General features: G+C 41.8%; 1 protein-coding gene across 5 annotated transcripts in view; it reads left to right on the top strand.

The window, feature by feature from the left end:
- LOC126355739 (UDP-glycosyltransferase UGT5-like) overlaps positions 1 to 23164 on the top strand; it is a 77070-nt gene that overhangs the window by 35256 nt on the left and 18650 nt on the right. For 3 of the 5 annotated variants that reach the window (XM_050006115.1, XM_050006117.1, XM_050006116.1), the window contains one exon: positions 9431 to 9677. The exons of 1 other annotated variant lie outside the window; for it this stretch is intronic. In XM_050006115.1, the coding sequence (XP_049862072.1) occupies positions 9495 to 9677 (183 nt within the window). In that variant the 5' untranslated portion in view covers positions 9431 to 9494. The remainder of the gene's footprint in view (positions 1 to 9430; positions 9678 to 23164) is intronic. One more of the 5 variants, XM_050006118.1, reaches the window with a different exon arrangement.

The following is a 23164-nucleotide window of genomic DNA, read 5'->3' on the forward strand; positions in this document are numbered from 1 at the left end:
CATAGAGTTGCAACTCTGAACGGGTATTGGTAGCCTGAACGAACTCTGGAATCCTATGCTAATCTTTGACCGTTGGAGACAGAAAAGGGTAGTGAAAGTCGCCTCAGATCTCGAAACCTAAAACTGTTGAGGCCGAAAAAACAAGCAGAGGTCAAGGGAGGCTGATAGGAAAGAAAAATGGACGAAACCTGACACAAGTAAGTGGAAGCAATGTCAGACCTAGCTAAGGCTCATCTGGTTGCTGCCCACTTATTCCCAAGAAGAAGACTCCTATCGGGCCTTCTCTTTGTCAGCAGTATCACGAGCTGACCAGTGTGGCATGGTTGTTCCTAGAAGAAGCATTACTCCAGCCAGCATTGATCAGTGGATCATTGAAACACACCGATATCTCACTTACGTCAAGGTGAGGAGGAGCTACATCTTTACTCAACAAATCAACCTGTTTGGCGGAGGGTACTTCTGTCACCGCTAGTATCGCCTCCTACACCTCCAAACCACGCTCATTCACCATCTATCCGTTGGAAGGAAGAATGTCGGTGCACTTCCTTATGGTTTCTAACTTGTCAAATTTTGTCGTCGTGTTATTTCGTGAGACGCTCGTGGTGGAAAGTAATATGTTGCCCGACCCTTCTTGGAACATATGCTCTCCTAATTTTAAAAGTAAACGTCGTCATGATGGGTAATCCTTCTCTTGCGCCGCAGCTCTTCACCCAGTAGTTTTGTAAATACTGTTTTAGAAATGTAAAAAAGAGATGTTACAGCACAACACATACATAGTTCTAAAAAAAAAAGCTTGTGATTATATTAGTAAAACACTGAAAACATAGTGGTTCCTTTCCCTCTCTTTTAAACCAACCAACCAACCACTAAAAAAATAGAACGACGTAGTACAAAGAAAAGCGTGTGAGGGTAGTTAACGATACATTGAGACGATAGCTTTGAAATAATTACGAGAGGTAGAGAGGAGTGTACGGTATAAGGAGGGCCACCGCGAAATTATGCAAATTTCATGGGTAGAATATCTTGCATGTTGGATGTACCTTAGCTAACAATATGACGGGAAATGATGTTCAACAAGCATGAAAAAACCAGAGGTCACTTAGAAGATTAACTGATCTTACAAATTGGAAGGTGGAATTTGATATAATATCCACAACAATAAATAGTGCATACAAATTTTAATTCAGTGTACACTGTCTGAAAAAAAAAATGTGGAGCATCTAGAAGACATTCTCGGTCCTCAATGTAACACATCCACACCATTGGCGTACACGTAAATGGAGTTGCTTGTAGCGTCTTTGAGACATACGATGGCAATCAAAATGTGTTAGTGTTGTGCGTGTTTAGCGCTGTTACAATGCCCCGTATGATATATAACAGGTGTGAACAGCGAGAGATGTTGAATGATCATGTGAAGGACACTGGCAAATTGCGTACTCGTGTTAGTCAACATTATCAGCGCCTGACAGAGTTGCCTCATGGTTGGTCTCCATTTTACCAGTTGGTAGAATAGTGCAATATACAGATTTGTGGCGCATTCGGATATGACAGTGACCCGATGTTAGACAGTCTGGGAACCTCAGGGAAGGCGTACTCATCATCGAGGTTCCCGTGAGTCACGCCTCACCACCACAAGGGAGCATCACTGTATTGTGCACCAAGCACACAGGAATCTCTTTACTTCTGCGCCTGCCATTATACAACACGTAATGGACCCGTTGCAACATTCTGTGTCGCCTTTGGTCGAAAACCAGCTGCAATCGAACTTCGGAACACCGTCGCTCTCTTACACTGCCTTTGGAGTGGTGCTATGAGCGGGAAGCATGGACTGCTGATGAATAGTGTCACATTGTGTTGGTGACGAATCGCGAGTCTGCACTATCGGATTACCATCGTCGGAAAGTATAGCTGCGTCCTGGGAAGAAGTCTCATACTTAACAGCGTTCTACAGAGACACAGCTGTGTGACTCATGGTGACATGGTGTCATCGGCTACGACTTTAGGGCATGGCTAATAGCAATTGACTGCATAACGGAATGTCAGGGACATCCTGCTTTCTCATATGTCACCTCTCGCCAGCCAATATCGCGGTGCTATTTTTCAGTAGGACAATGCTCCTCCACACATGGGACGTGTCTCTATGAATTGTCTGCCAGATATTGACGTACTCCAGTGGGGTGGAGGGTCCTAAGGTTTGTCCCTGACAGAACATATGTAGGACCAATTGCTACGTGGATTGTCAAGGATATCAAGCACCAGTTGCACAGTTATGAGCTATTTGCCACAGGAGAGGATACAATGGCTTTATGACATTCTTCCCAAGCGAATCAGTGCACGCATCCAGGCCAGAGGAAATTCAAAAACATCCTGATAAGTGGGCTCATACTGCCACGATCTTCGTAAATTTCAGTCAACACTGTAATCATTGAAATAACGACGCATACCCTATAAAGCTATGAAGTTTAATTTCGTTTGAAGGAGTTTCTTGGTGGCTGGAGTAATTCCATCGTATGAGAACCATCACTTCGACTCACCAGATGCAGTACATACGGTGATATCGCAAACTGCTTCGGATTATTAGGGCTGTAAAAACTAAACAACTGTAATCACGTTAGTTTATTTCAACTGAGGTTCCACACCACCGTAGATCATCTTTGAAAGTAGAGTCTTCTAGTTTTTGGTACGTAGATGACGTCAGTCATATCCCGTTATTGATATTAGACCGTGCAGTCAAACACTACTGGCCATTAAAATTGCTACACCAAGAACAAACGCAGATGATAAACGGGTATTCATTGGACAAATATATTATACTAGAACTGACATCTGATTACATTTTCACGCAGTTTGGGTGCATAGATCCTGAGAAATCAGTACCCAGAACAACCACCTCTGGCCGTAATAACGGCGTTGATACGGATGGGCATTAAGTCAAACAGAGCTTGGGTAGCGTGTACAGGTACAGATGCCCATGCAGCTTCAACACAATACCACAGTTCATCAAGAGTAGTGACTGGCGTATTGTGACGAGCCAGTTGTTCGGCCACCATTGACCAGTTGGTGAGAGATCTGGAGAATGCGCTGGCCAGGGCAGCAGTCGAACACTTTCTGTATCCAGAAAGCCTCGTACAGGACCTGAAACATGCAGTCGTGCATTATCCTGCTGAAATGTAAGGTTTCGCAGGGATCGACTGAAATGTAGAGCCACGGTTCGTAACACATCTGAAATGTAAAGTCCACTGTTCAAAGTGACGTCAATGCGAACAAGAGGCGACCGAGACGTGTATCCGATGGTACCACATACCATCACGCCCGGTGATACACCAGTATAGCGATGACGAATACACGCTTCCAATGTGCGTTCACCGCCGTGTCGCCAAACACGGATGCGACCATCATGATGCTGTAAACGGAACCTAGATTCATCCGAAAAATTGACGTTCTGCCATTCGTGCACCCAGGTTAGTCGTTGAGTACATCATCGCAGGCGCTCCTGTCTGTGATGCAGCGTCAAAGGTAGCCGCAGCCATGGTCTCCGAGCTGATAGTCCATGCTGCTGCAAACGTCATCGAACTGTTCGTGCAAATGGTTGTTGTCTTACAAACGTCCCCATCTGTTGACTCAGGGATCGAGACGTGGCTGCAAGATCCGTCACTGCCACGCGGATGTGATGGTTGTAATCTCGACTGCTAGTGATACGAGGCCGTTGGGATCCAGCACGGCGTTCTGTATTACCCTCATGAACCCATCGATTCCATATTCTGCTAACAGTCATTAGATCTGGACCAACGCGAGCACCAAAGTTGCGATACGATTAACTGCAATCGTGATAGGCTACAATCCGACCTTTACCAAAGTCGGAAACGTGATGGTACGCATTTCTCCTCCTTACATGAGGCATTACAACAACGTTTCACCAGGCAATGCCGGTGAACTGCTGTTTGTGTATGAGAAATCGGTTGGAAACTTTCCTTACGTCAGTACGTTGTAGGTGTCGCCACCGGCGCCGATCTTGTGTGAATGATCTGAAAAGTTAATCATTTACATATCACAGCATCTTGTTCCTGTCGGTTAAATTTCGCGTCTGTAGCACGTCATCGTCGTGGTGTAGCAATTTTAATGGCCAGTAGTGTAATAAGAAGCATAGTTGGACAGTTCATCAGTAATTTTACTTAGGAAATGTAAACTTTACATTGCAAAGTTTTTTTAAATCTACAGTAAACATAGAAGCAGGAACAACGTTTATCATTTGGTAGGACTAGTTGCCTTCATAATTCATTTATGTTTAGATTGTAATTTATAGAATTAAGAGATCCTAAGATCTGCTTCAGGGCGTCGTCAGATTAAGCCAAATCTTCATTTTAGCGTGTATTATTCTCCGTTGCGCCCATTCAGTTTACTCCCGCCTGGAGTAGCATCTTGGAACCATGATGTGCTGAGAAGAAGATGCAGATTTTCAAGTCTGTACATATAACTGTCGCTCTCTAATAGGCAACGACAGACTAAAAGGGATCGAGAAAGAGCTTACATAAATCAACTGTGGTATTGTTGGTTTAAGCGAAGTACGCCGAAAAGGGGAAGACTGTCTCAGTTTGCAATCTGGCAACTTGTTCTACTTTTGTGGCGACCCGGAAGGAAACTCAATGGCGGTGCGTTCTTAATTAACAAGAATATCGCTGACAGAGTATCTGTCTTAGAAGGAACTTCCAGCAGGATAGTTCGAATGGTCCTTAAGGTGTCGAATAGGTATAAAATACAGATTGTTCAGGTGTACGCTCCCACCTCAAACCACCCTGACGAAGAAATTGAATCTTTTTATGAAATTCTGGATAGCACCTGTAAAAAAGGTAGCGATTGTCACTTCTAGATGGTTATTGGCTATTTTAATGAAAAAGTTGGCACCAAGAAACAAAGTGACACAGTCGTGGGTAACTATGGGATTGATGACCGAAAGGATAGAGGTGGAGATAAGTCCAGTTCGCTGAGTACACCAATATGTCCATTGTTAATACATTCTTTAAGAAACACCCTGACCGAAAATGGACTTGGAGTAGCCCAAATTTCAATGTCAAAAATGAGATAGAGTTTATTATGTCAGACATTCCGCGAATTGAAAAAGACGTATCGGTGCTAAATCATTTCAACACTGGCAGTGATCACCGTCTGGTGAGAGCAAGCGTCGAACTCAATCTAAGAGATGAAAGGGAAGAGAAGCGTAATCAATCTTCAAAAACCTGGAAGAACATTCGTCGAAATTCCAAGAAGTCCTCGAAAGGAAATTCCTCGTAACTAAAGATGGAGATTTGGCGGAAATGATTGTTTCAAGTACACCAGAAGTTGGTGGCCTATGCCAAAAGAATAAACAACCAAAAAGTTCAGTGCCAAAACTGAAAACCTTTTACAACAGAGGAGAGAAATGAAAATCCAAACCAATCGTGACATGGCAGCGAATTCCGAACTATGTAAGGCACTGCGAAGAGAAATGAAAGCTGACGTATAGAAATTCAGTGAAGGCACCTTACGAGCGAGCTTAGAGAACAAGACAAGTTTGAAGCCAGCCAAACGCAAACTCACAATCGGTAAAAAGCGGATTATCGCACTTGATGGAAATGACAGTCCAATCACTGAAAATGAGAAAGTTTTTCAAGTTCATCAAAGACATTTATAGCAATTTGTATAGCAAACCAAGAGAAAATTTGAGTGTATCTAAATTAAATGATGTATCTAGCGTTCCAGATACACTCCCATCGGAAGTCAAGTGTGCTCTAGGTAGAATGAAGAAGGGAACAGTGCGGGGTGATGATGAGCTCAGTGTTGACATCCTGAAACTGGCAGGAGAGGTAACAATAAATCACTTGGCAAAAGTATTTACTTCCTGCCTGCACTATGTTTCAATTGCACTATCGTAGAACAATGCAAAGACTATATTGATACAGAGGAAAGGAAGTATTCACAATATCAGAAACTATCAACTTGCTCTCATTTTTGTGGAAACGTTTCTCAAAGATCCTGTTAAATCGAATTATTTCCCCTCTAACCTCAACCCAACCTATAGAACAAGCAGGATTCTGAAGCAACGTTACCACTGTAGACCACATTCTGCCCGTTAGTGAAGTGATAAGCTGAACAAACGAATTCTAGCTGCCTCTCAGCATTGCCTTTGCTGATTTTGAGAAGGCCTCTAACTTCGCTAGCAGCATAGCTGTCCTCCAAGCTTTGAGTGAGCAAGGAGTGGGAGCAGCGTACACTGAAGTGCTCAGCAATATCTACGAGACTTCTTTGGCTTATGTTAATATCGGCGAATCAACTCAAGAATTCCGCATCATGAGGAGTGTCAAGCAAGGCGATCCCATATCCTCAAAATACATCACTTTTAGAGAACGTGACACTACCCTTGTACATTTATACCTACCTAACATCTCACCGAAATTATTTCCTATAACGTTTATGACGCTACAGTGTTCTGGAAAAGTCTTCAGTATTGATAATAGAAATTTTTTTCTATTTATCTGGGTATTTATCATTCCTCCAGGACACATACCTGTGGGTGCTCACATATTTCTCACTATAAATTCTTTGTTTTTGAGTGAAACAATGGAATTGTTTTAGCCATACCATCAACTTCAACTAAGGTGAAAGAAAACATCATGCAGCACACCAGTACAGACCAAAAATTATGTATTTTTCTTCGGGTTTTCATCTATTAATATTTAATATGTTTTGATTATGTGGAGGAAATAGGAAGCTTGACGGGTATTCGTCAAGACATGTATGATAAACACCCAGAGTTCTTCACAAAGGTGGCCAGCGCAGGGATCCCAATAAAGAGCACAGACGCCTCCAGGTTTCTCTCAGCTTCCGTAAAACCGAGATGGCAGATTTTACTGCAAAAACAAAGCATTCAAGGAATTAGTAGTTTAGCAAGTGGATAACTAAAGTACTAAGGCAGGAAAGATTTTCCGGCTGAGGAAATCATTAATGGAGCTCCACAAGTTTCGATATTAATATCAACTGTGTTCGATAAATACATTTTTTTCCTCCTATTTAATGGGTACTGACGAGAACTTATATCTGTTGAGGTGGCAAACATTATTGTAATCAATCTCAGGCAAAGAGCAAGGCAGGAAGTTGTAATTAATTTGCAGATTGCTGACCCTCAACTAAAAACACAGGACAGGTTTTCCAATGAGTACAACAATCGTTCATCATTACTAGTTTCTTTATCAAAATATTTAAACGGTAGTACATACTTTGACCATCCACGTTCATTGAATGATTGAGTGGAATAACAGTGTGTTGAAACTTCTCCTTTAGTAATAACATTAAATGCCTGTGCGCTATCATGCTGTAGAAGCAGTCCATAACTTGAAACTGAGAGACGATAGGTGAATGAAGCCAGCACATTTTATATCTACAGAAAATACTCTTTCCAGAAGACCCAACATTTATTGAACAAATGAAATCTTTAATTTGACCGTTTTTCCCAATTCCCTTAAGGAAGGAGGTGGCACACGTTCATGGGAAACAGACACTGTTTAAAAGAAGCGACAAATACACAGTTTTGAACACATGACAACGAGATTTTGTACGTGCTTTACATGAAATTAACACATTACTGTTAAGTTCCTTGGATTATTATAATATTATTAAATTTCCCAGTAAGGCCAGTGTTTACTGCTTTCAATGACCTATAGACAGGAACATACAGCCGAAGTCGATGACGAGAGTAACGTCGACGAGGCATTGCAGCGGTACGTTAACACACAGTGAACGTTGCAAGGCAAAGTAGGCAGGATAATACTTTTTAATTTAGTATTAATTTAGTTCTTAAGTATTTAACATACCAACTTTTTTAAGAAATAGCAATAAATAATATATTCATCTTTTTCTCAGAAACTGTTCGAGAGATTTCTAGATTTCTATCCAACTTCCCTGTTTAATCCCTTTGCCTACAGTAAGCTGCACTCATGAAGTTCTTCTGAATATATGGAACAGGAGAATTTTAAAACTTTTTCTTTACTTTAATTTTTAAGGGTAATATAAAACTAATGTAAAATACTAAGCACTTTGCCCATCATCTCAGTTCACACCCAGAATTTAAAAATTTGCTCTTTCAACGACAGTTATTGTGTTCAGAGAAAAAGTGTACGGAATTAAATAATCCATAGATTCTGCGGAAAAGGGACATAAACTTCAGAAAAGCATAAATTTCCAAAAAATACAATTTAAAGTTCAACCTAAATTTTTTGTATGATATATGAATATATAAATACTCGAACCCAGGATCACCTGCTTACGTGGTGACTTTTTTTTTAAATCTCATTTTGTTCGTCACTGGCCACTGTATTTGTTTGTGGCGGATGTCCCATGAAGTTAGCTCAGGTTCATCGTTGATCCATTCACTCTGTTTTTTTATTACAGAGGTCAACTAACTCTCTGACCGACACGCAGAGATACCGTGCCGGCCGCCTGAGCCAGGGAGGACACAGTGGATAGAGCGACTGCAGGGACCGATCTCTGGCATACTCCCAGTGAGATCCACGTTTCCAGTTTACTGTCTGCACACTACATTTGTAGTGTCCCTTTCCACTATACTCATTACTCGCTGCAGTCAGTCTACTGATTCCCATAAGAGATTAAGCAATGTGAGTGCTTCCGTACTGAAGAAGATGATTGGCCAGTAAGCCTTATCTAAATGAAGATATGCCAGAAAGAACAGATACCATCTTCGTATACATAAGGCTTACTGGACAATGATCTTATTGAGTGCGGATAGACTCACATTGCTGAAACTCTTACGGGAATCAGTAGATTGACTGCCGCGAGTAATGAGCATAGGGGGAAGGGAAAGAACAAGTGTAATGTGGGGAGTATAAGTTGGAAATGTGGATCTCGCGGGTTGTATGCCAGAGATCAGTCCCTGCAGTCGCTCTGTCCTCAGTATCCTCGGTGGCTCAGTCGGATGCACTGTCAGCCATATAATCAGGTGATCCTGGGTTCGAGTATCGGTCTGCGCTCACATTTCCAACTGTCCCCGTTGATATTTATCAACGCCTCTAAGCAGATAATGATCTGGATTTCAGTGTAATTTCATAACGTTTTTTTATGTCATCTCTCGGAAGGCCACAGATTTCTACTCGGGGTTCTTGTTCGATTCTAGATTTCTCTTCTGATTACTTGTTTCCTGCCTTCTTTCGCTTACCCAGTCTTGATCTGACTTTTCAGCAAGAGACGCTGTAAATCTATTTTTCTGAAGATTTCTTCAGCAATATTTCATGTGTAAAACCAAGAATTGCTTCTTCATAAGCAAACTGGGGTACACATTAAGTAAAGCTACCATTTTTTACCGTAACAAATGTTCCATTATGCCCTGGGCTGTCTAGAAAGACTTAAACGTTAAGGATGATCTCTTAATGTTTCTCTTTCGCAGACCGGTACGGCGCTCTTACGTGGTCGTTGCCCCTGCTTGCAGGTGAGCCTCTGCCATTTTCACAATGAACGCCTCCGTGCCGCTGATCCTGGTACTGATGGTGGCAGCTCGAGTGATCCACTCAGCCAGGATCCTGGGCATCATCCCGACGGCCTCCATCAGCCACCAGCTGCCTTTCAGACTGATAGCCCTCGAGCTCGCCAAGAGAGGCCATCAGGTCACACTCATGACAACTGACCCGATAAGAGTAAGTGCAACGTCGACAGAAAATAATTTTTACAGTCAAAAAATGGCTCCGAGCACTATGGGACTTGACATCTATGGCCATCAGTCCGCTAGAACTTAGAATTACTTGAATCTAACTAACCTAAGGACAGCACACTACACTCAGTCATCACGAGGCAGAGAAAATCCCTGACCTCGCCGGGAATCGAACCCGGGAACCCATGCGTGAGAAGCTTTTAGAGTCAAAATCTTTGGCGGGGCGTACGGGTTCTTCAACATGGAATGTAGGTTTCTTCACTTACTGGTGCACGTAGGAAAAATTTCTTAAACATCAGAAGAACGACTGTGAAACCATTTTAAAAAATGTGCAGAGATTAAAATCTCTGCAGATGTAGAGAGTAGGAAGAGCAGGTGGAAAAAAATAAACCTCTAAAGACGTCGAGAGCTGGAAGTGGATGTGGAATTTTTTGTCTGTGACAGCATACACTACAATGAGAAGATTAATTCCATGAGCAGTTGTCCTTAATGCGCAATGTTCTGATATCCCTTATTGCCACTGAATTACCTAAAAAGAGTTTATGGTCAGGAGTCCACGAAAAGTTTTCGACCTATCGCTGCTTCCTGGACGTTAATGTTGTGGACTCACACGTATAGCTTGCAGCTCTCCCTTTTTCGGTAATTCTTCACTTGTTCTAAGGATACCGATTGGACGCCCATCCACTTTCCATCTCCTCCTTCTAGCAAAACTGAGGATCGAGCTGAGGCTCTGGAATCAACTGTACGTTATGAAAGTCAGGTCATATCACAGTCTATTATCGAAACATAACGGCTGCTTTTATCAGCTGCAAGGTGCTTGCATTTAACTGAACTGATTCTGTACGTTGGTTCAGAGATGAAGTCATTACAATACCTGTGTTCCCGAATTACCGATAGGAATTCAATTTATTTTCTGAGTAACTGAAAACAAAGTGCACATTTATTAATCCTATGGTGCTCTTTGAAATAAATTGATGTCACGGTATACCTCTCCGAATTCAGTACATATAAAAGAGAATGTAATGGGAGATACTCTTTGTAATAAAAAATCCGAAATGCTTTGCCGGACAAAAAAAAAGTGAAGCACCCAGAAGGGGACGGGGAAACGGAACGAAACTTCTCAGGTTGAGGCTGCTTTGAAACTCTATTACCTGATAACACTGTCTCACACGAGTAAGCGGCATCTTCATGTCCTTCACAGAGTTCACTCAACACTTGACTCTGCTCACGCCCCTTACATACCTGTCGTACCTGGTGACAACACTAAACACTAGCAACACTAATCCACTGCTCTTACCTTTCAGGTTGAACTGCAACTCTCTTCCGGTGCTTCACACTTTTTAACAAACATTTTAGATTTTACTACGAAGCAATAAATGTCCTTAAATGCAAGAGAAGCTGTAGAGTTATGTCTTAAACACTCTTTTAATAACTCCGAAATAGTGACGAAATAACATGCACAATCGAAAACACAAAATTTAAATGTTCTATGGTTAATGGAGCATCAGAACATGACCCAGAGTCATTCAAGTTTCATTCACATGAACATTCCAGAAAATCTCAAAGAAAAACGTGGGATTACTGACAAAAAAGTAAAGATACCACGAAAAGTTTAAAAAGTTGCAAGACGTTCAGAGGAGTAAGTGAACAGTCATTGAAGAAGTGATACTAAGTAAATGTCATACAAAAATGCCATCATTTAAAATAAGGAAAATCACCACTATCCTTAGCAGTAAAAATTTATATAGAATAAAAAAATCTCCGATAAGAATCTGAACTTCTGTGGCCGTGTAATATACAACGTAATGAGTCAATCACAGTATGTATATTAAGAGAGCTGTTCTAATGAGGCAGCTACTTATAATTTTATTGAGTACAAAATAAAATACAAGCATTTGTTATTTTTTTGTGACTAAAGGTGGCAGGGGTAAAATACAGGGAGCGAAAGGCTATTTATAATTTGTACAGAAACCAGATGGCAGTAATAAGAGTCGAGGGGCATGAAAGGGAAGCTATGGTTGGGAAAGGAGTGAGACAGGGTTGTAGCCTCTCCCCAATGTTATTCAATCTGTATATTGAGCAAGCAGTAAAGGAAACAAAAGAAAAATTTGGAGTAGGTATTAAAATTCATGGAGACGAAGTAAAAACTTTGAGGTTCGCCGATGACATTGTAATTCTGTCAGAGACGGCAAAGGACTTGGAAGAGCAGTTGAACGGAATGGACAGTGTCTTGAGAGGAGGATATAAGATGAACATTAACAAAAGCAAAACGAGGATAATGGAATGTAGTCAAATTAAATCGGGTGATGCTGAGGGAATTAGATTAGGAAATGAGACACTTAAAGTAGTAAAGGAGTTTTGCTATTTAGGAAGTAAAATAACTGATGATGGTCGAAGTAGAGAGGATATAAAATGTAGACTGGCAATGGCAAGGAAAGCGTTTCTGAAGAAGAGAAATTTGTTAACATCAAATATAGATTTATGTATCAGGAAGTCGTTTCTGAAAGTATTTGTTTGGAGTGTAGCCATGTATGGAAGTGAAACATGGACGATAACTAGTTTGGACAAGAAGAGAATAGAAGCTTTCGAAATGTGGTGCTACAGAAGAATACTGAAGATAAGGTGGATAGATCACGTAACTAATGAGGAGGTATTGAATAGGATTGGGGAGAAGAGAAGTTTGTGGCACAACTTGACTAGAAGAAGGGATCGGTTGGTAGGACATGTTTTGAGGCATCAAGGGATCACAAATTTAGCATTGGAGGGCAGCGTGGAGGGTAAAAATCGTAGAGGGAGACCGAGAGATCAGTACACTAAGCAGATTCAGAAGGATGTAGTTTGCAGTAGGTACTGGGAGATGAAGCAGCTTGCACAGGATAGAGTAGCATGGAGAGCTGCATCAAACCAGTCTCAGGACTGAAGACAACAACAACAACAACAACAACTCAAAGTTATTTGATTGTATCAGTCATGATATTCTGTTAGAGAAACAATGTTTTTATTGGTTACTTTGTTTCAGAACAATCTTTATTTAGATCCGTTTTAACAAACTGTATGCGGAAGAGTACGCTAGGATGTTTGAGTGATGCCTGTAGGGCCGCCACATCATGTTCGTGGGGAAAAATCACGAAGGCCCTTTCTCGGGGTTCCGTCATGGGTCCAGTAGTGTTCTTGTTTTGTGGTAATGTTCTATCACTTTATTTTAATCAGCTAGCAGAACTGGTGTTATCACGAACACCATTTCGTGATACATTCAGCCGCTCAATAAACATATGTATTCCTCCCTGAAGGACAACAAAATACATGAAGTGAGAGGCCTATGGTACGACACGGAAGGAAAGAACGACAGCAGCGCTCCTAGAGGCCTTGCAGCGAATTCTGAATACGAGAAAACATAGCACGAAAATGCGTATGTCTAATTCGAAATATGCGATTTAATTGATAATATCTTTTAATTCGTAAGCTCTAAGACAAAAAAGAAAAAAACGATTCACCATGAAGGAATTATCCGAGTGAGACAGAAATCGATAGATATGATGTATATGTACAGTCAAACAAATGATTTTAATTTCAGAAAAACACGGTTGTTTAATGAAGAGAAAGGGCTTCACAAATTGTACACGTCAACAACGCGGTGGTCCACGCAGTTATTCGGCTTGGCGTTGATTGATGGAGTTGTTAGATGTTGGCCACCGCTGTGCTGTAAGCGGATGTCAGCCAAAGAAGTGCTGCCGTGAAAGGAAATACACCCTCAACCGACACTCCTGGTTGTCGGGCATTATGGCGGGCGAATGTCAGGTTGGTATCCCACCGCTGTCCAGGGGGCCTCCAAACAAATCTTCTCCAGGAATCTCCTTGACTGCAGTAGAAATGTCTCCAGTGATGGGTCTTGTTTCGGACTGCTCCCTAATGACCAGAGAAGACGTGTCTGTAGATGCCTTGGACAGCAGTCGGACACCAACCTGTCTGTCACCCCCATATGGTGGTGGAGGTAGATTCGGGGGAGGGGGCCAGGTACAGAGGTCATCGGTCCTACCGGATTAGGTAAGGATGGGGAAGGAAGTCGGCCATGCCATTTCAAAGGAACCATCCCGGATTTTGCCAGAAGTGATTTAGGTCTGGTTGGTTGGGTTGTTTGGGAAAGGAGACAGACAGCTAGCTCATCGGTCTCATCAGATTAGGGAAAGACGAGGAAGGAAGTCGGCCGTGCCCTTTGAAAGGAACCATCCCGGCAGTTGCCTGGAGCGATTTAGGGAAATCACGGAAAACCTAAATCAGGATGGCCGGACGCGGGTTTGAACCGTCGTCCTCCCGAATGCGAGTCCAGTGTGCCAACCACTGCGCTACCTCACTCGGTCCACCATTGGTCCGGCAGCCAGCAGCGATTGTGTGGCGTGCCATTTCATTTCATAACACGATCCCTTCAGTTGTCATCTGCGGCATCCTTTAGCACAGCGGTACGGCGACATATTCTACATCCCGTCTTGTTGGCCATCATGGCAAGCCATCCTCGCCTAACATTTCAGAAAGACAATGGCCGCCCACACACGGCGAGAGTTTCTACTGTTTGTCTTCGAGGTTACCAAACTATCTACGCCAGCAAGGTCGCTGGACCTCCACCAAAGTGAGAACATTTGGAGCATTAGGGGCAGGACTCTCCAAACAGCTCGGGAGTTTAATGACCTAATGTGATTAAATGATGATGGCTTCCTCTTGGGTAAAATATTCCTGAGGTAAAATAGTCCCCAATCGGATCTACAGACGGTGACTACTCAAGAGGGCGTAGTTAACACTAGAATGAAAACTGGCGTTCTACGGATCGGAAAGTGGAATGTCAGACCGCTTAATCGGCCAGGTACGTTAGAAAATTTAAATAGGGAAATGGATAGGTAAACGTTAGATATAGTGGGAATTAGTGAAGTTCGATGGCAGGAGGAACAAGACTTCTGGTCAGGTGAATACAGGATTATAAATACAAAATCAAATAAGGGTACTGTAGGAGTAGGTTTAATAATGAATAAAAAAAAGGAGCGCTGATACACTACTATGACCAGCATAGTGAATGCATTACTGTAGACAAGACAGACACAAAGCCCACTTCTACCACGTTTCCATAGATGATGAAGAGATTGAAGAAATGTATGAAGCGATAAAAGATATTATTCAGATAAGGGAGACGAAAATTTAATAATCATGGAGGACAGGAACAGTAGGAGAAGGAAGAAAAGGAAAAGTCGTAGGTGCATATGGACTGGGGGTTAGGAATGAAAGAGGAAGCTGCCAGGTAGAATTTTGCACAGAGCATAACTTAATCATAGCTACACTTGGTTTAAGAATCATGAAAGAAAGATGTATTCGAGGAAGAGGCCTGGAGACACTGGAAGTTTTCAGATAGATTACATAATGGCAAGACAGAAATTTAGGAACCAGGTTTTAAATTGTAAGACATTGGCCTCTGACCACAAATTATGGGCTATGAACTGTAGATTAGAACTGAAGAAACTGCAAAAAAATGTGAATTTAAGGAGTTGGAACCTGGATAACCTGAAAGAACCAGAAGAACAGAGAGTTTCAGAGAGAGCATTAGGAAATGACTGACAAGAACAGGGGAAAGAAATACAGAAGAAGAAGAATGGGTAGCTTTGAGAGATGAAATAGTGAAGGCAGCAGAGGATCAAATGGATAAATAGGCGAGGGCTAGTAGAAATCCTTGGGTAACAGAAGAGATATTGAATTTAATTGATGAAAGGAGAAAATATAAAAATGTAGTAAATGAAGACTATACAAACTTCTCAAAAATGATATCGATAGGAAGTGCAAAATGGCTAAGCAAGAATGGCTAGAGGACAAATGTAATGATGTAGAGGTATATATCACTAGGGGAAAGATAGATACTGCCTGCAGGAAAATTAGAGAGACCTATGGAGGAAAGAGGACCACTTGTATGAATATCAAGAGCTCAGACAGAAAAGAAGGGAAAGCAGACAGGTGGAAGGAGTATATAGAGGGTCTATACAAGGGCGATGTACTTGAGGACAATATTATGGCAATGGAAGAGGAAGTAGATGAAGATGAGTTGGGGGAAATTGATACTACGTGAAGAATTTGCCAGAGCATTGATAGACGTAAGTTGAAACAAGGCCCCAGGAGTAGTCAACATTCCATTAGAACTATTGATAGCCTGGGGAGAGCCAGCCATAACAGAACTCTACCATATGGCGAGCAAGATGTGTGAGATAGGCGAAAAATCTTCAGACGTCAAGAAGAATATAATAATTCCAATCCCAAAAGAAGCAGGTGTTGACAGGTGTGTAAATTACCGAACTATCAGTTTAGTAAGTTACGGTTGCAAAATAGTAACACAAATTCCTTACAGACGAATGGAAAAACTGCAAGAAGCCGACTTCGGGGGAGATCAGTTTGGATTCCTTTGAAATGTTGGAACACTCATGGCAATACTGACAATACGACTTATCTTACAAGCTAGATTAAGAAAAGGCAAACCTACGTTTCTAGAACTCGTAAACGTAGAGAAAGCTTTTAAAAATATCGACTGGAATACTCTCTGTTAAATTCTGAAGGTGGCAGGGCTAAAATACAGGAAGCGTTAGACTATATACAATTTGTACAGAAACCAGATGGCAGTTATAAAGAGTTGAGGGGCACGATAGGGAAGCAGTGGTTGAGAATGGCGTGAGACAGGGTTGTAGCCTGTCCCCGATGTTCATCTACATGCATATGGACACACTGCAAAGCACATTTAAGTGTCTGGCAGAAGGTTCTCTATTATTTCAATCTCGTATAGCGTGCGGAAAGAACGATCACCTATATCTTTCTGTACGAGCTCTGATTTCCCTTGTTTTATCATAGTGATCGTTTCTCCCTATGTAGGTCGCCGTCAACAAAATATTTTCGCATTCGTATGAAAAAGTTGGTAATTGGAAATTCGTGAGAAGATTTCTCCGCAATGTTAAACTAATGATGGCCATCCCAAATCCTGTATCATATCAGTGACATTCCCTCCCCTATTTCGCTATAGTACAAAACAGCCCTTCTTTGAGCTTTTCCGATGTACTCCGCCAACCCTATCTGATACGGATCCCGCACAGCGCAGCAGTATTGTAAAAGAGGACGGACAAGGATAGTGTAGGTGGTCTCCCTAGTAGATCTGTTACGTTTCCTAAATATCCTTTGGTTAGCCTTCCCCACAACATTTTCTGTGTTATTCAATCTGTATGTTGAGCAAACAGTAAAGCAAACAAACAAAAAATGTGGAGTAGGAATAAAAATCCATGGAGAAGAAATTAAAACTTTGAGGTTTGCCGACGACATTGTAATTCTGTCAGAGACAGCAAAGGTCCTGGAATGGCAGTTGAACGGAATGGACAGTGTCTTGGAAGTAGGATATAAGATGAAAATCAACTAAAGCAAAACGAGGATAATGGATTGTAGTCGAATCAAATCAGATGATGGTGACCGAATGAGCTTAGGAAAAGAGACGCTTAAAGTAGTACTCGTAGATGAGTTTTGCTGTTTGAACATCAAAATAACTGATGATAGTAGAGAGGACATTAAATGTAGACCGGCTATGGCAAAGAAAGCGTTCCTGAAGATGAGAAATTTGTTAACATCGAGTATATATTTAAGTGTCAGGAACTCTTTGCTGTAAGCATTTGTATGGAGTATAGTCATGTATGGAAGTAAAACATGAACGATAAATAGCTTAGACAAGAAGAGAATAGAAGCTTTGGAAATGTGGTGCTGCAGAAGAATGCTGAAAATTAGATGGGTAGATCATGTAATTAATGAGGAGGTACTGAACACAATTGGAGAGAAGAGAAATTTGTGGCACAACTTGACTAGAAGAAGGGATCGGTTGGCAGATCATCTTCTGTAGCATCAAGGAACTATCAGTTTAGCACTGGAGGGAAGTGTGGAGGGTAGAAATCGTAGAAGCAGGCCAAGAGATGAGTAGAGTAAGCAGATCAGAAGGATGTAGTTTGCAGTAGTTGCTCGTAGATGAAGAAGCTTGCACAGGACAGAGTAGCATGAAGAGCTCTGTCAAACCAATAAGAAGACGGAAGACCACCACAACAACAATGCACCAGTTCGACAGTGATTGGCGCGGTATCCCTCAGGATGATATCCAACAACTCTGTCAATCAATGCGTAGCTTAAGGACGAGAGGTGGACCAACGCATTATTGATTTGCTCAATTTGTGAAGCGCTTTCTGTTGAATAATTAATTTTTTGGACATTATAATCATTTGTTTGTCCATGTACGTCCCTCTATAGATATATTCCAGAAATCGCAATCAAAAACCAAGATTAACTTGTCATAATGGGGTTCACAGTCAAGTAAAATTTTATAATAGACATCGTGGTTGCCTTTTGTATCTAAAATAATTTATTTTTAAAACTCAGTATTGCAATTTAGACTTATGCGACCAGTCCAGCTTCTATTTATGTGAACAAATAGGCAATCTTGGATTCATTTACACCACCCAATATAATGGGTCTATGCAAAAATTAAGCGGATTGCGAGCTACATATTCAGAAAGCTATTTAAAGAGTGCAACGTGAAGAAGAAGTCATAGTCCTGAACACAATGCGATGAAACCAGCTTCTGTCACGTCAGATGATTTTAGGTTTAGACATGTGCTTAAGACCTGTTATTTCCTCTTAGTGACAAACGCACCCTTGCTTGTAAATACTAAAAATGCAACAGTTGTTATGTACATGTGTTCAAATTTTATTAACATGTACTATAAGCAATACATCTTAGCAGAAATCAGTATGCTATGACCATCTTTCCACCCTGACGGAAATTTAAAAGCAAATTATACACATTCTCATGCTTTCATCATTGGATCTGCTAGTGAATTGTTTATAACTAGAGTTAACCAAATACCGGAGCATTCAGTACTGTGGAAGTATGTTCACACTATATCACACAATCCCATGTGCAAAAATGACCATCGATGCAGAATATTTTTGCTGCGTAATAGTATCTGGCTCAAGAACTACGTACTCTGTCAATTATAAAAAGTACACTAAATGGGAAGAAGGAACATCATTCCAAGCTGTTTCTGAGAAGCTGTAATAAAGTTGAATAGCAATTCTGTCAAAAGCTGCGAACGTGGAGTTCTCCATTAAGTGCGCGAAGGTACGATAAACGGATTCTAACAAAAATTAAAAAGAATACGAACAAAATAATTTCGACGCATTTAAGTCGATCAGCTCACAGACGGGTTCACAGGGGGAGCAAATGGCCACAGAAAATTTTACGACGAAACCAGCTTCTGTTTTATATGACACGAAAACAACGAGTAAAATATTAACAGTGCAATTCATGGAATGTAATAAACACATGACGTTGTACTCTGTCAGTTACACAGTGCTATGAACCAACTTCTGTCCTGAACGGTCTGCCCCGATAGCTGAGTGTTCAGCGTGATGGATTGCCGTCCTACGGGCCCGGCTTCGATTTCCCGTTGGGTCGTGGAATTTTCTCCGCTCAGGGACTGGGTGTTGTGTTGTCTTCATCATAATTTCATCCCAATCCGGCTCGCAGGTCGCAGAATATGGCGTCGAATGTAATGAGACCTGTACCTCGGCGGCCGGACCTGCCCCTCTTGGTGCCTCCCGGCCAATGACGCCAAACGCTCATTTCCATTTCCATTTGCCCTGAACGAAATCAAAACAAATATGGAAGGATTTAAATCACCCAATAAGAAGATGAGATATTTGCTTGATAAACTTGCAGCGTTCCAAGTGGCCAGGCAGCGAACCAAGATCGTGTTGCTGGAAGTCCCTATATGAGTTTCACCCCTCCGCCCCCCTCTACTCCTCTCGCTCATTCAATCGTAACGTCACAACGAAGTACTAAGGACAGAGCGTGCGAGAGATGCGCGTGTGCAGACAGCGACAGCAGCCTATTGCACTGTTGCACATGGTAGGTCAGTACAGGGACAGTTAAAGTTGTTTGCGGATACTCTCGAGTGGATTTTGGATCAGCAGATTGATGTACAGATTTGCAGTCAGGGTGCACAGGATAACCATGTGTGATCATACGAAATATTTCAACTACAGATCGTAACTCCAGACTTAGGCCCAATGTGTCTGTCTAGCCAACACCGACTCAAAGGAAGGCCTGGGCGCTTGTTGGTGACGTCACATCAGCTAGGCAGAAATGCCTGGCCGTGCTTATCACTATAAATCTCTTACTTTTGGACAAAATGTTTGGTATTGGTTTGGATTCTGCAGTTTTATTTACACGAAAGATTTTCTTACTATCGTAAAGCTACAAATGAAGATCATAGTTCTGTATTACTTAATCCTGTCGAAACAAACGTAGATCAATATGAGAAGATGCTTTGCCCCATTGAAAGCTTCGGAAATTTTACACTCAAGTAACTATATTTACTTGATCCATTTTGTTATCGAAACTTACCCCAACTCCCTTACGATTAACTCGTTTCTTTTATTTATTTTCGTTTGACATCGTCACTGGAAATGTGAACTAATTTACATGTGTAAATGTCCAACTGTTGCCAGTCATTAGATTACAGTCGTTTTCAACGAAAGGAATTCTAAACAGGAAACAAAATAGCTTCATACATCGAAAATACTGCTGAGCTTAATCTTTTTTAAACATACACATTAGAAAAGATAAATATTCCCCTCTTGCAACTGAAAGGAGAAACTTTATGAGATAACAAAATTCTATTTGATAAAACAAGCATCTGACTTTTGCCTCTTCTTCTGTCCCCCACCCCCTCCCCCAACGTGTACAATAGCAAGATATTTCATTAACATTCAGTGCTCCTCACCCCACAGTCAACCAAGATACCTAAAGAAGAGCACCAATATGTTCACAGTTTCTTGTAAAAGCAACCCATTACAAAGGTAACTTCCTCAGATTTACAAATAAGGTAAAGAAGCACGAATTCTGTTGTTGCTGGACCATGAAGTTGTTTTTGTATGTCAATCCTTAAAACAGGTGGAAATTTAAATTCAGGAGTACACTATTTGTTAAGAAGTGTAATGAACTGCACAATTAATTGATTGCAGAAAACTCTCAGAACAATGTGTGTTGGTCAGCTACCGCCAATAGTTTCACATTTTCCTGTGTCAGAGAGCGAGACACCACCATTATGAGTATGTCTGCAACAGACCTGGCGTTCGCAGTGCCTAGCTGACGTGACGTCAGCAACTAGCGCCGAGGCCTTCCTTTGAGTCGGTGTTGGTCTAGCACTCAAGACACATTGGCAACAGGCCCTTAACTGGGCTCTTTCTATACTACGACAGCCATCACTGGCACCGAGGCAGAACCAGTTTTTATCAGAGAACACAGCTTACCGACATCGTGCCCTTGAGTGACACTCGCTTGACACCACTGAAGTCCCAAATGGCGGTAGTTTAGCATCAGTGGATTGTACGCTATAGGGCGTTGGCTCTGAGCTGTCCTTGAAGTAAACGATTTACAACAGTTAATTGCGCCACTGTGATGCCAGCTGCTGCTCAGATTGCTGCTGGACATGCAGCGCGATGCGCCAGAGCCGTACGCCGAACACGATGGTCTCTCCTCTGGGTAGTGCCGCGTGGCCCTTCAGAGCCCGGTCTTCTTGCAACCGCACATTCACGTGAGCATCACTGCGAGACATTGTATACAGTGGTTACATTCTTGTCAAGTCTTTCCGCAGTATTGCAGAAGCAACATTCAGCTTCTCGTAGCGCTGTTGTACGACCCCGCTCAAACTCAGTGATGTGTCGAGAGTGGCGTCTTTGCCGCGTGAAAGCCATTCTTGAGTAACACCAACTCACCACGTCCAGTGTGATAGGTAACTAACGCAGATGACCTTAACAGCGTGTATTTGGAAAATACATGATTTGCATCCTCGTAGTGGGCCTAATAGCGCCACTCTTACGTGACAGACGCGAAATTCGAAAAGAAATCATTTCCAGGTGCGACAACATGCCTATCTACATTCGTTTATGTCGCACTACTTCTTCTTAGTGTTGCGATGGTTTTCCGCTAGTGTGTTCTGCGTAAGTCCACAAGTGACCTTTTCTGTAATAACCCTTCCCTAAGCACTCGTTGCTCAAAGGAAAGTAATTAAAATAATCGTAAGGTAACTGAGAATATTGGCCACAGCTTTACAGTACATATATTTCCTGAAGAAATTTATTGTTATGTAATGTAATGTGTGTGAAATCTTATGGGACTTAACTGCTGCCGGCCGGGGTGGCCGAGCGGTTCTAGGTGCTACAGTCTGGAACCGCGCGACCGCTACGTCGCAGGTTCGAATCCTGCCGCGGGCATGGATGTGTGTGATGTCCTCAGGTTAGTTATGTTTAAGTAGTTCTAAGGTACTGCTGAGGTCATCAGTCCCTAACCTTACACACTACTGAACCTAAATTATCCTAAGGACAAACACACACACCCATGCCCGAGGGAGGACTCGAACCTCCGCGGCAGAAATTTATTCCCCACAATTCATCGCAGTTTGAGGGTTATAAACCAGTTCATAAAGACAGTAATAGAAAGAAAAATGATTTTCATTTCGTTCTAGTGAATCTAACTTAGGCACAAGGTGAAATGCGGACCTCTTTGATAACTTTTTCTATGGGAATGGCATGTATGAAGGACCTTAGAAGTATTTGCAAAAGAAGACTTAAGTGATTTTTTTCTTAACAACATTTTCCGCACCATACAGCAACTCTTGATCAGAAATAAGTAGACGTACGCAAAACTATAACTGGCAAGTATAGAGACGTGTAACAGTTTCCACAGCCTTTCATTTAGTTCAGAAAATTCCTGATAATAACGTTTACGGGCATGCATGGGACACAGAACTAACTAACTAACTAACTGAGATTTAAAAGATGAATCCATTGAGAAGAAAGGGTAAGAAAACTGGTGTTTGTACTTGACATTTGTAATTAACAAAATAAAGGTTACGTGCAGCCACAACACATGCTTGGCAGCATCGTGGTATGCTCTCTGTAAGATAGTTGAAAGAGCAGTAATGGATGCACATAAAGTTCCTGCACAGCTCTTTCTTGCGTCCTTTGTCGCAAGTCAACTGCGGTTCTTCTACCCCTATTCATCGCTGCTCGTCTCTCTGCAAATCATATGCGAGATCATGTGTGATCTGTCTACGTGGCATCCGCATCTTTATCACTTATTCGTCCGCTAGGGCAGACAGACATTGTCTTCTACAGACAGAGAGTGGGAGGGAACTTTGAAAAGTCACTCACTCGCTCAAGGGTGAGCGATATTTAAAATAACTGTTAAAATAATAGTACCAGTGAAATGTACGTGTGAAGCAATAACACGATCCGCGATGGGTATATTCACGAACAGAGAAGCGAATATTCTCCACGCTCCTCGTCTTGAATAGCCATGAAGCGAAAATACATTTCTTCTGGCAATGGCCATGAAACTAAACTACTTTTCCTCAAGCCATG

The sequence above is a fragment of the Schistocerca gregaria genome, chromosome 3 (genome assembly GCF_023897955.1).
Source record: "Schistocerca gregaria isolate iqSchGreg1 chromosome 3, iqSchGreg1.2, whole genome shotgun sequence".
NCBI classification, from domain to species: Eukaryota; Metazoa; Arthropoda; class Insecta; order Orthoptera; family Acrididae; genus Schistocerca; species Schistocerca gregaria.